This window comes from Eleginops maclovinus, chromosome 9, assembly GCF_036324505.1.
Source record: "Eleginops maclovinus isolate JMC-PN-2008 ecotype Puerto Natales chromosome 9, JC_Emac_rtc_rv5, whole genome shotgun sequence".
NCBI classification, from domain to species: domain Eukaryota; kingdom Metazoa; phylum Chordata; class Actinopteri; order Perciformes; family Eleginopidae; genus Eleginops; species Eleginops maclovinus.
This window is the reverse complement of record NC_086357.1, coordinates 2,283,258-2,296,289: the sequence shown is the minus strand read 5'-3', so window position 1 is coordinate 2,296,289 and position 13,032 is coordinate 2,283,258. Positions and strand designations below refer to the sequence as shown.

Sequence of the window (13,032 nt, the reverse complement as noted above, 5' to 3'; positions counted from 1 at the left end):
AATATTTAATATAACATGATATGAGGATCTGGCCTCTAAAAACAATGTAACAATTGAAAATCAAATTACTCAAGCATTTTGAATGAAGCTCCGTATCATGTCAGGTACGGGGGGGAACCTGAATGTTACATTATTCAACAAAACCACGAGTCAGACCTCTCTACAAGGCTGATATCTTATTCATCTGCTGCTCTGCACTTCCTCAAGTATTTGCTGCCATAATTAGTTGGCATAATCAACACTGTAGTGCTTTGTGGCGATAACAATGTGGTACAGTGCTCATCATTCGGTGCTCCTGCAGACGGAATGGAGAGTGCACGGGCAGCTCTCATTCAGACTCTTGTTCCCGAGCCAAGGTAAATCAATACAGCAAAGCAGAAGAGTACCGTGTTGCTCGCATACAAGGTTTCCTGAAAATGATCTAAATTGCATGCAAATTACTTCCCAATTCCAAAACAAACCGCGGCTGTAAGGCACTCAAGGCCGGTCTGTTTTTTCCATCAGGCCAGGAGAACTATTCATCTACAGCGAGGAGAGGCAAGGACAAATGAAAGTTCCTGCATGTTCATTCAAATGCTAATGAACACTTCCATACATACAAACATATGTATATAATTAAATATATAAACAAGGTTGGCAGGGTAACTTTTAAATTAGTATTCCTTTGCAATTACTAGTTACCTTTAAAAAATGGAACTAGTAACCTAATCTGAGTATCTCTATATCAAAGTAATGTAACCTGATTACTTTCCTTTACTTTTGGATATCCTCAATATTAAATGCAATGCTGTAAGTTTATTAAGTAAGACAACAGGACAATTTGACCTTAGAAATGACGAAACCAAGATATTTAGTACGAAAAATTATAGGAAAAGCTGCCTTTCATGAAGCATATTCAGGCAGCAGCCTAACACTGAAACACCTGAGCACATACTACAGTTTAAAAAAGCAGGAAGAAAATCTGAGCTGACAGAAAATGCTCCGTTTTAGTTTAACACACACAGTTAAGCTCACACACACTATTTTATGAACATGTAGTTTCATCTGCTGAATTAAAAACAGAACAAATGAACCAAGAAAGAAACCATAAAGCAGTAGTAATATTAGCATTGACATAATACATACATTTAATTCAAATCAACATTTCACGTTTTTCAGGTTAAAGTAAACAAACATTTTGTAGGGTACTGAATTCAGAATATGTGGGGTTTTTTGCCTAACAATTGAACTCTTAAGAAGAAAGACTGTGTTATTTACGCATTGAAAAGTTACATTGTTTTCTTTAAAATACACATTTGGGATGAAGTGAGAAGCTGAATGTAAAAAATAAATAAATAAAACTATAAATAAATAAACTATAGTCATACATTAAACGGCGTAAGAGTTTTAGGTGTTGGAGACCTGGAGAATTTCACCTAGCTGTGCATTTTGTCCATTTGCCCTTCTGTGTGTGCTCCTATTAAAATGTACAATTGTTTTGGGATTATTTTGTCAAACAAGTAGTTGAAACTTGGCTTAAATAACTTTTTTTAATCGAGAAATGATAGATATGCTAGTCAACTATCCCACATCCCTTCAAGAAATGGAGATTAATTTGAAGGTAATCATAAGTGTGAAAATTGCTGTTATCTTCTCACCATTCCTTTGACTGCTAACGGCCTGTCTGGCTCTGAAGTCGTCCCGGTAATAAATATTCATATACCTTTCAGGGTCTTTGTTACGTCGACTACCTTCCATCAGTCTGATCTGTTGTGGCACCAAAAACACAAATGGTGAAAAATAAATGAAGGAAAAAGAATAAAATAAAATAATAATGACAATGAGTGAAGGGGGGGGGGGGGATTTGGAACATCAAAGGCCCCTCTATCTTTGCAGCATGTAAACAGTGCGTGCCTTCAGTGAGTGGAAGAGCCCTTTTTAATGATTCCATGGAAGATTGCCACATCGACAAGCATCCTGTAATAAATAAAATTAACAAACATTTCTGTAGGGTCTTTTCAAAGGGAAAGAGAGCCCAATGTTTTTTTTCAGATAAGTGGTCTATACATCCCCTGCTCCTTCCTGATTAGTCTAATCCAGTGAGAAGTGCGTGCAGGATTTTGATTGAGTCAGCCGTCGAGGACCCCGAGGGGAACCTCCTGATAAGTGCCTTTACCTTTCACCTCCAGAACCCCACGCACGTCGCTCCGCCATATCCCACTCGCTCTAATCTCATTTGGCCCAGGAAGACATGCTCAGGCACAAGAAGCTACGATTAGCATCCTCTTTACCCAGGGATTCCAGTGGACTGCCAGTGCTGCCCTCACCCTGAAGTCGCTGAAGGCTCTAAATCAGCCAGGTAGTGTGTGTGTGTGTGTGTGTGTGTGTGTGTGTGTGTGTGTATGTGTGTGTGTGTGTGTGTGTGTGTGTGTGTGTGTGTGTGTGTGTGTGTGTGTGTGAGTGTGTGTGTGTGTGTGTGTGTGTGTGTGTGTGTGTGTGTGTGTGTGTGTGTGTGTGTGTGTGTGTGTGTGTGTGTGTGTGTGTGTGTGGGTCGTGTGTCTGCTGCATCCGCCCTTCATGAAACAACATAATATGAGAAAGTGTGTTTCCTCCAGCCGTCTTCTCTTGGATACACTGAAAAAAACTGTCACTTTGACTTTAATTAAATGTATTACGTCAACAAATTACAAACAGTTGTATTAGGTTAGTTAAAGGCAATAATATTAAGTTTATATAAAAGACAGTAGGTTCAACTAAATATTTTTGCTTTAACCTAATACAGTTATGTGAAATCTGGTGACATACTACATTAAATTAAAGTCAAAGTGACAGTTTTTTTCAGTGTATCCAAGATCCTGGAAATACTGAGGTCAGGAGTTCAGATCCCACAGCAGAATAACACCCACCCAGTTTAACTCTAGTAAAAAGAAATCACACAATTTCACATTTTATTTATTCATCAGACTGTTCAGTTATATATTCTGTCATTTGTGTGGGTGGCCAATCTCTTATTTTCACTCTACCCTATTTTGCCCTATTTTATTATTTTTGTATTAAATGTAGGACAACCAGAACAAAATAGGCGGTAGGATCCTTTCCCATTGCCAGTAGACAAGATGGTTTTTTTTTTCTGTTGTGTGACGATGATGTCACAAGTACCACAAAGCACGGTGGTACACATCTGAGAGGAGCGTGTTACAATGGGTACCGTTTCTTATATCTGTTTCAGTCTCTCTTTCACAATCATTACAGACTAAATAAGAACTAAGTGGCTGTCAGGAACTTCAACAGGCATGAGGGTCCTTTATAACGTTTCCCACATATAGCTGTATTGGCTGTTTTTGCCCATTGGGAAAGTTTCTTTCGTGAAAGTATTGGGCATTTATTTATAGAAAATAGCCTTCAAAATATGACAATACGCGTTAGTAGTTCAAATTCCGCTTCCATTTTAAAATACAGCAAAATATGCACATATATAAGCAGGTCCATGACCTCTATGACCTCAGTGCTAACTGGCCGTGCACAGTGGGTTTAATAGAAGTGAAATTAGAGAGTATGTTTTTGTAAGGTGGGCTTTACATCAGCCACTATGGACACAAATGAAGCAATCTGATTATACTGATCTTTCTACTCAGCATTCACCCTCATGTATTTGATTTTAAGCAGGAATTGTCCTCTGGTATGAGACATCATTTAGGGGTATTTTGTAAACATGTTGAAGAGATTGTAGAGACATAACCTGTGAGCTCATTCTGTACAGAGTAACTGACAGATGAGCACTGTGCAGCTGCAGGGATAAATCAAATATCATCGTCATGTGATCACTTCCATTTATATTCAAAACTATTCTTCATCTATCAGATAAAGAAAATAAATCAATTATTTTGATTTATTTCTGAGGAGATTAAACATTGTTTATAAAAGTAGTGGATGGTCATGTCTCCCTTCATGAAGTCTGCAACATACCTGCAGCTTTGCCTTGACATTCTGATACTTCCTCCAGGGTTTGAACTCCTCTGACTTGTAAGTATAAATGTCTTATTGTCCTAAACAAATTCAAATAATATGGAATCAAAATGTGAATCAATCAGTGCCGGTCTGCAGTTTTTTTAATATCACACAACAAATACTTTACACCAACAAGACTTTAATTAGATCTCTATAACTTCACCTAAGACAATCAGTTCATTTGAAGAATCACTGAGTAACTTTATGACACCTCATATCCATGCCCAGCATTTAGCTTTTTTACAAATCCGTGCCATAAGAATGCAGCAGATGCATGTATGAAAAAATAAATAAGACTTGATGACTCAAGAGGCATCGTGAGTATTAATGAGCAAAACTTCTTCGTCCGCAGGATTTGATGTATGGAAAGTTTATACTGCATGGATATTCAGAGAGTGCATGAGCAACAAAGACAGAGAACAATAACTCAAAGTGTCCTGCTGTCGAGATAAACACACACACACACACACACACACACACACACACACACACACACACACACATTAACACACACGTAAACCGTGTGACGTCTCACACACCGATGCATACTGTAAATTATGAGAGGCATTTTGTATGTATGGGAGGTGTCCCAGCAGGGAGGACATGCATAATATAATAATACATATGCATGAGGAAATGTAACAGTGTGTGGTCACAAGCTTAGCAGCTTCTGAGACTGAAATATGTTTAAACTTTTAGAAAGAAGTACTGTGTTTGAGGCCGGATGCATGGAAATACTTCATCTTGCCTTTAAATGTATAAGGCATTTGGGATGTGTAAAGTGGTTCCCATACTGGGGGTCGAGACCACTAAGGAGTCACAAAATAAATTTGACAGGTCACAAGGTAAAAAAAAAAGAAACGTCTATTTAAATGTTTTTTTTAGACATTTATTTCATTTATTAGATAAGTTTATTACTTTGTGTCTGAAACAATTAAAATAACTGGCAGTGAAATTTGGCATCTTGTGATTGCAGTACAAAGTAATCATAGCTATATTCTGAAGGTTCATAAAACAGATTTGGGGCATTAGTTTAGAAGATAAAGGATGTTTCTGCTCAGGATTCTTGGGAATGTGACTTCAAATGTGACCAAACATGTGACATGAGTGAGTGACATTAAACTGATACGTTTTACTCATTGGTTTCAATGAAAAGTATTCCCAAATAAAGACTTTCTTTAACAATGTGACGTAGAGTGACAAAATCAAGATGGTGAGCTTTTTTTCATTTTATCCATAAGGACCAGAGCCTGAGGATGTCTGAAAATGCAGATCATAAATAATGATAAATATTCTAACAAGTAGTTATTAAGTTGTCAAATAAATAAAATAATTAAAAGATTCTAAAGATGTTTAGCATTTTAGCATGTTCTTTATAAATATGAATTTAAAATTGGATGTTGTTTCAGAGCGGCACCATACTGAAGCTTCAAGGCCTGAGCATGTGCAGGGAAGCACACTGCAAAAATCGATTGATTAGCAAATTTTAAAAAAGTAAAGTAATTCTCCTTAGACTGAACATAGATCTCTGTCCGCTGCACACAGCTCTGTTCCTTCGTGCTGCATGTTATATTCTCTGCTCTTGTGTCTGCATGCGATGAACTCCAGAGGGTTGACCGCATAGAGGCCCGCACGTGCATGCGTGAGCTTGTGCGTGTCCGATAAATAAAGCAGAGTCTGTCTTATTTGTGTCGGGGGAATAAAGTCTCGTTGTAAATCACTTTTCCGACTGGAGGCGCACATTAAACGCACCGTGGCATGATTCCCTTTCTCTCAGCTCACGCGCTCCTCTTTTCTTTATCAGCTCGCTCACCATTTCATTTCTTTCAGATGAGAATTCAGGGACCCCAAATTCAAGCCCCAGCGCCTTCAAACAACAACTGCACGGTTTTACTTTTCCTCCCGTCAGAATGCTATCCCAGATTCAATTTCAGATACTGAGGATTTAGCCAGTGATGATTTTTGGTCTTTCGGAGACAATATTTAATATGCTGGAATGAGATCAATTTTTATCCCTCCCAAAAATAATTCTCAATATATATTTGTGTCAAATCTCGCGTTGACACAAATGAATGCATGATAAGCCAGCCAGTGTTTGCCTTATAATCATTCCTGTTTCCAACACCATCATCAGGATCATCAATGGTATTTTTCTCCAACCTCTCCTCGAGGGGACTTTTCCTCCTTTTGATTTAGGAAATTAGTACGCCTAAATACAAAACCACATTCTCAACAGCTATTTATCAAAGTCCATTTACTGAAGATGATTTCAGGGTAAAATCAAAAGACAATAATGTAAATGACCCATGGCTTTTAATTAAAAATGTCCTGCCCCCCCCCCCTTCCTCTTTCCGCTATTTTTATTTCATCTATTCAATATTTGGTGGACTTGAAGTGTTGTGCAGAACCAGTGAAAGGCTTGCTTTACTCGGTGTCCCCCTCCTCGTTGACTTTATCACCAAATGAAGCATATAAATGACCTGAATTAAATAAAATAAAGAACAATTATCCTCTCCTTTCTCTCTGATCTGGCGCTGAAAGGAGTCCTGGAGAGATAAGGCAGATTGAATTCTCCTCTGTTGTGCTCCAATAAAAACGTCAAGGGGGGAAGAAGAGTTAAAGAGAGATTTAAAAGCCTCCCTATAATTTCAAATCATAATTTCCCTCCCATTATACCCCTCACATGCGCGTTTATCGTTAAGGTTATTTATTCCAGGGCGTTGTAAGTAACCACAGTCAATTTCCGTGACTAAATTGGATAATTACAGGTAGTGAGTGCACGCAGCAAAACTTCCCTTATAAAATCTAGAAAATATAAAGTGATTTAAAACAACACAGAGGAGGAAGGTTATTCGCCTCCTTTTCTTTGCGGGGAAATTATATATCCGTCTGCTGCTGCTCCTCAAAGTAATTATAATTGTCTAATTTCAAAGTTGAATTAGGATGCTTTAGGGGTTTGTGGTAAAACTTCACATTCGGTTCAATGAAGTATCACCCTAATTTACAGCCGTAGATAAGGACTAAGTCTGTCATAAAAATCTACCCCCCTCCCCTTCCCCCTTCTTCCTCCCCAGGATTGAATTGCACCTTGGGCAATAGTGCAGAATCCTGAATCTTGACTTCTCTCAGCATATGTTCCTGGCAGATAAGTAAACAATTTGGATGTGGAATGAACATTTTAATTAATACAACACATTGGTTTATTATGAGGCTATACACCGCGGTGCGCACATCCTGATCTCCATTAACAGAAAAGAAGTTTAAAATCTGTCAATGCTTGTATGATTCCTACTGTACGCTGTTTCCATTCAGTATTGTTTTAATGGGAGTCAAGCCGATATCACTCACACGTTGAGACAGGTTTTAACTCGTGTGAACGACTTGATGATAAAAGGCTTTAGCGGGCTTTTGGCTGCAGCACTTTTTTTTTTTTTTTTTGGAAAAGTAAACAGAGATATTTAAACCACAGTTTAGTGGTGGTAGCAAGCCAGCATTCTACAAAAGAGAAGAGGAACATATCCCATCATTGACTTTGTTCCATTAGTTAAAGCTATAATTAAGGAGAAGTGATTAAGCAGTCAGACGGGTTGGACGGGCGGGATCCCTCAGGGAGGCCTCCGCGGAACCGTCAAACTTCAAACATCACACCCCGGTTCATCTGAGAGTCACGAAACACCTTCCTGCCTCAAACCTGTTCCAAGCATCTATACACGCAGCTGCAGCCAAACAGAGGGAATAAAGCTCAGTGAGCGAATGATCGGAGTGAAGGAGTCTGACAGCTTCAAGAGAAACGAGAGAAGATCGATTTGGGAATAAGACAATTGTTTTTGATGTTATTGTTCTGTCTTTAGACTATGATAAGCAGGGGTCAAATTGAGTGTGACATTTTAAATGTAGAAAAAAATTGAGAATTGTGTTATTTAATTCTGACTGTATTTTTATGAGAAACCTTATTTTCTTTTTATTCCAAGCGTTTAATTAATTTAAATTATACTTAATGAGGCCTTACTCTTGCCAAGTTTCCTTCCCCGCAGAACCTACACAGCATTCCACTATCTCTGTCATCTCAAGCACCAATAATAAACTACAAATGCAGGAAATTGATAGCGTTGAAGACAGATTGTCTTTATTTCGAAACGTCTTTGCTCAGCATTTGAACAAAGAGCAGGAGGTATCAACCTTCAAGATACATTATCCTTTCCATAACATGACAGGTTTTAAATTACCATCTTAGATGATAATGCACATTTAACTCCTTTAATTCAAATAGAAGTTATCCTTATTCAAAAACGAAAACCAAACTAAAAATGACGCGAGTGACTATATTAGCTCTGAACCACAGGAAAAATGCAAAATAAAACATTTGAATGTTTTTTCTTTTTGTCATCTTAAATAGACCGTCTGGTTGTACGTGTTATTTTTGATAAATATAAACAATATGACCCGTATATAATCCAGCCTATAGGTCCTGATTTTGACCCTATAATCCAGAACATCATAAAATTACGAGTGCCAAAAACTCAGACTACGTAGGCCTATACAGGAAATAAGAAGGCTAATTGTGCAAGCCAAATTTTCCAAAATAAAAGAGTTCCCTATCAATAATCAACACAAATCAGCATATCAGCATTGAAATGTACACAATAAATAAAGTTAAAGGCCTCCCTTTTCTGGTTGCCATAAACGTTATAACATTTACATTTCTTACAGTTCACAGGTCACCGTCCTTTACACCAGCTCCTTCCGCTCTGCTCAGGAACTTGATGGGTTTCTGGAAAAGTTTATTTTTTTCTCTTTTTTGCCATAACAAGTCCAAGGCAGTTAATACTGTTCATGCCTTTGAATGGGCGCGCTGTCCATAATATATGTACATGCATTTCGGTATTCAAGTGAATAAAAAAGAAATAAAGGGTCTTGAGGGTTACATGGCAGTGGCGTGTGCGGATGAATATGGGTCTAGCCCAGTCTTGGTCATACCTGGAAAAAGTATGTAGGCCACCGGGGGCTGTAAACTGGACGCTGACCAGGCTGAGCAGTTACACGGAACCACGTAGCCCGGGTTTGTGGGCGACGGGTGGGTGTGGGTGTGCTGACTGTGACACCCAAGGGTGCCGAACGCGCCGTTCTGGTATCCCAAAGAGGACGCGTACGGCAACGTGCTGGCGCTCAACCCGTGGGGCATCTCAGTCATCTTCTGGATTGCGCTGGAGCTGAACTGGCTCGGGTCGAGGAAGGAGTACGGGCTGGAGGTTGGCGGCAAGAAGGCTCGAGCTTTCTCCGAGTGGCTCAGCAAGGAGTCGGCGGACATCGGGAGTCCCTTCAAGTGATCGGTGTCCCCGAGGTAAGGCAGCGGGAAAACGTACCTGTCCTTCTTCAGCAGGTTCTTGGGTTTGCGCCGGGGTCGGTACTTGTAATCGGGGTGCTCCTTCATGTGCTGGGCGCGCAGCCGCTTGGCCTCATCGATGTACGGTCTCTTCTCGGACTCAGACAGCAGCTTCCACTCGGCGCCCAATCTTTTGCTGATCTCAGAGTTGTGCATTTTGGGGTTCTCCTGTGCCATTTTTCTCCTCTGGCCCCGGGACCAAACCATGAACGCGTTCATGGGTCTCTTGATGTGATCAGCAGGCTTTGACATCTTTAAAAAAGTGTACTTTTTATCCCCAATGTTAATGACGAGGAAAAGTTCTTATGGTAAGCTTGCAAGCAAGGGAAACTATTCACCTGTGTAGATGCCAGATACCAGTCATGCCCCGTCTGGGAAGTTTTGAGTGTGGAAAAGAGCAAAAATAAAAGAGAATAAAATAAAAATCCAGTGGCTGTGTTGCTTCTTCCAGAGTTAAAACACTGATGCGCCTTCGTTCAAGTCCGGGTGCAAGTCTCTTTCAGACTTGCAGCAGGCAATACACAGAAAAAATACATGTAAAATGCACACACGTAAAGAAATCCACAAAGGTGAAAGCAATGTTCCGCAGTCAGCTTGCAGGAGTCGTAAAAGTGTTATTTTTTTCCCTGCGACACACTGTTCCTCTCTCTCTCTCTCTGAGGTCTGTCGGCAGGCACCTGGTTGGAAATGAGCGGAAGAGCGTGAATACGAGCCAAAAGCGGTGAAGTTCAAAGGCTGGGCTGGTTTGGTTTCTGCACGCAATCTGACATAATCTGCAGGGCGTTCACTCTGCAACCTGAGCGCCAATCAGCACGCAGAGCGCCTATTATAATACCTCCACGGGAAATATATGTACATTACAACATAAACAAAGAGCGGGTGGTAGTAGAAGAAGAAAGAAATAAGCAAAGAGGTGTGTGTGTGTGTGTGGAGGGGGTAATACTCAGGATCCCTCCCCGATTCAATTTAATGTAATGAATCGCAACAAACATGGACCTTCAACCTCTTTTCCAGTTAAAACCTGACTTCTTTCCAGAGGTGATTGTACCGTCCACACATTTTAATGCAAAGCTTTGCACAAAAAAAATCCTCCCATATATTGATATATGTTAGGTTTGTCCCTGAAATATATATATAGATAGGCCTTAATAGTTATTATTTACTATATGGAGTTAATATTTATGTGTATTTTATTTAAGTGGAGGGGGTTTTACTTTAAAAACATAATTATTATATGTTTTTTATTACTATTGTAGTATGTTTTAGCAGTCGTAGAAAAAGTAATAGTATCCATAGTATAATGTAATAATAATAATAATAATAACAATAATAATAATGTTAAATGTTTTTCCATGAAAATGTTATTCCCTCCCATATTAATATATATGGAATAGCTTTAACCCTTTCCTCTTTCAGGGCGGTCTCCAAAAAACAGTGTGAAGGGGTTGAGTATTGGAAGGGAGGAAAACATATCACATTTAATTTAATATTTTATTTTTTCCAGTATCTGTTTTCCAAACATTTCCCTCTGAAGATGTCCGAATAACTCATATAAAGTAACATCTTCTTCATTGTAAAAATCAATGTTGACCCCACGGAGGCTGAGCTGTGTCAGAATTACAAAAAGCAGGAAATATTTCATCAAGTGTAAACGCTGAGAAACGCGCCATTGTGAGCCTCTAATTGTTGCATTAGCTCACATCAGGCTGACAGTGTGGTTTTAAGGAGGCAGAGGGATCGTTTTAATATGCAAATTTCACTGAGGACCATTGCCTAATAGCCCTCGGGCTAATGCGCGTGATATATGATTCCTTCAGCTGTGATTATTAAAGCACACACACCCATGAGTGTGTTCACACCGACATGCTGTGATTGGAACAGAGTCGTGTCTTGTTAGTTACACCGCTAAGTAGATTTATTTAAGGTTGTCTTTGCATACATAGCTATACATATTCATACATGCGCGCACACACGTATGCCCACACGCGCATGTTTTGTGGATCACATCCTATTTCCATTATCATATCATCTCATCTGTGTGTGTGTGTGTGTGTGTGTGTGTGTGTGTGTGTGTGTGTGTGTGTGTGTGTGTGTGTGTGTGTGTGTGTGTGTGTGTGTGTGTGTGTCACAAACAGGCCACTTCAAAGAAGATTCTTTCTTTAACGCCACAATGAAAAGCTAATATGTTGTAGCATACATTATATAAACACAATGCTTTAAAAAAAGAAAAATGGACTGGAAAAAGTATTGCATTTAAAAAGAGTTAAGGGCAAAACATTTTTAGCATAAACATATTTTTATTCTGTAAAACACGTGACAAATACGGTTTCATACAGGCCAAAGTCACTCTATTTTTGTACCCAAAATAAGTTATTATGGGTTACATTTCTGCTCTGATATTCGATATTGAGGCAGCATCTGTGCCTCTTTCTCACGCTCTCTCTCCCCGGCTCCTCGCACACGCATGCGTCGGCTTCCAACAAGAACATTTCCATAATATCTCCTTTTACAAAACCCTGAAATTATTGTTAAAAATGCAGGTTATTGGGAGGAAAATCCTCCTCACCCCGACCCGCAGAACAATGTCCCCACGGCTGAGGACACCCCCGATTTTTTTTTCTTTTTTTTTTCTTACACGCGCGGACCGGATGCCTGCAAAGAGAAACAGCTCCTTAAATCCTCCCAATCTGCAGGCTGTGATGTCCATCAGCATCCACGAGGTATACAGCATGTTCGGACTGTTTATTCCAGCGCATTTTGAAGTTTAAATGATGCTGTGCTATCTTTCCCTGAACAGCGCGTGTGTCATTTACCGGGCAGCGTTTAGGCGGCCATACATGCAGCGGCTCAGCTTCATTTCAGATCAATGAATTAGATAACAGGGAATTATTTTAGGGGCTGAGCCTCCTACTCACGAGGGGGAGGCTATACTATGTTTCTTATTCAAAAACTGATTGTCTAATAAACACACGCGCCTCTAAATTCCCTCGACAATTTATCGGAATAATGAGAAATGCAATAGGTTTTAATTCAAGGATGGAGATTATATTTGTTTTCCATCGGCAGTTTCTCATCAGGTTTTTTTTTCTTTCTTGAATTTAACCCTAAATAAATGTATTACAGTTTACTGTCTGGGATTTTAAAACAATCCAAATACACTTAATAAATAAAGTAGTTGTGGTGCGCGTCTCATGAATCAAACTTCTCCCCGTGTCCAAACTCCAGAGATTTGGACACGGGAATGGATTTAGTTGTTCCAACAAACAGTAAGTCAAATAAATACGTAATTAATATTATAATATAGCCAGTATTGTCTGTAAATCACGTTTTTGAATATTTACTTTAGAAAACATCGTTATCATAGTATTACACTTGATAAAGAGTATTGTATTTCATGTTTTATAACTCCAAAGTATTTATTATAATAAAAATCTAATTATAAAGCAAATCACAAAGACACTGGCGTGCACGTGGGAGCCCCCCACACACACATACGCAAGCACGCACACGCACGCACGCACACACACACACACACACACACACACACACACACACACACACACACACACACACACACACACACACACACACACACACGCGGATTATCTAAGGACACATGTCCGTCCCTCTCGCGGTAAACAGAGCGGCCTGACACACAGAGC

The 13,032-nt window shown here is 39.4% G+C and overlaps 1 protein-coding gene across 1 annotated transcript; it reads right to left on the bottom strand.

Annotated features, from left to right (window-relative positions):
• Positions 1-8,091: 8,091 nt before the first annotated feature.
• Positions 8,092-10,096, bottom strand: sox14 (SRY-box transcription factor 14). The gene has a single exon (XM_063890491.1). It carries the CDS (start codon positions 9,620-9,622, stop codon positions 8,909-8,911), a length of 714 nt encoding a protein of 237 aa, XP_063746561.1. The 5' UTR covers positions 9,623-10,096; the 3' UTR covers positions 8,092-8,908.
• Positions 10,097-13,032: the final 2,936 nt, after the last annotated feature.

Excerpts from the sequence above, each read along its gene's own strand:
- sox14 (XM_063890491.1), bottom strand. The coding sequence starts at position 9,622 with ATGTCAAAGCCTGCTGATCACATCAAGAGACCCATGAACGCGTTCATG.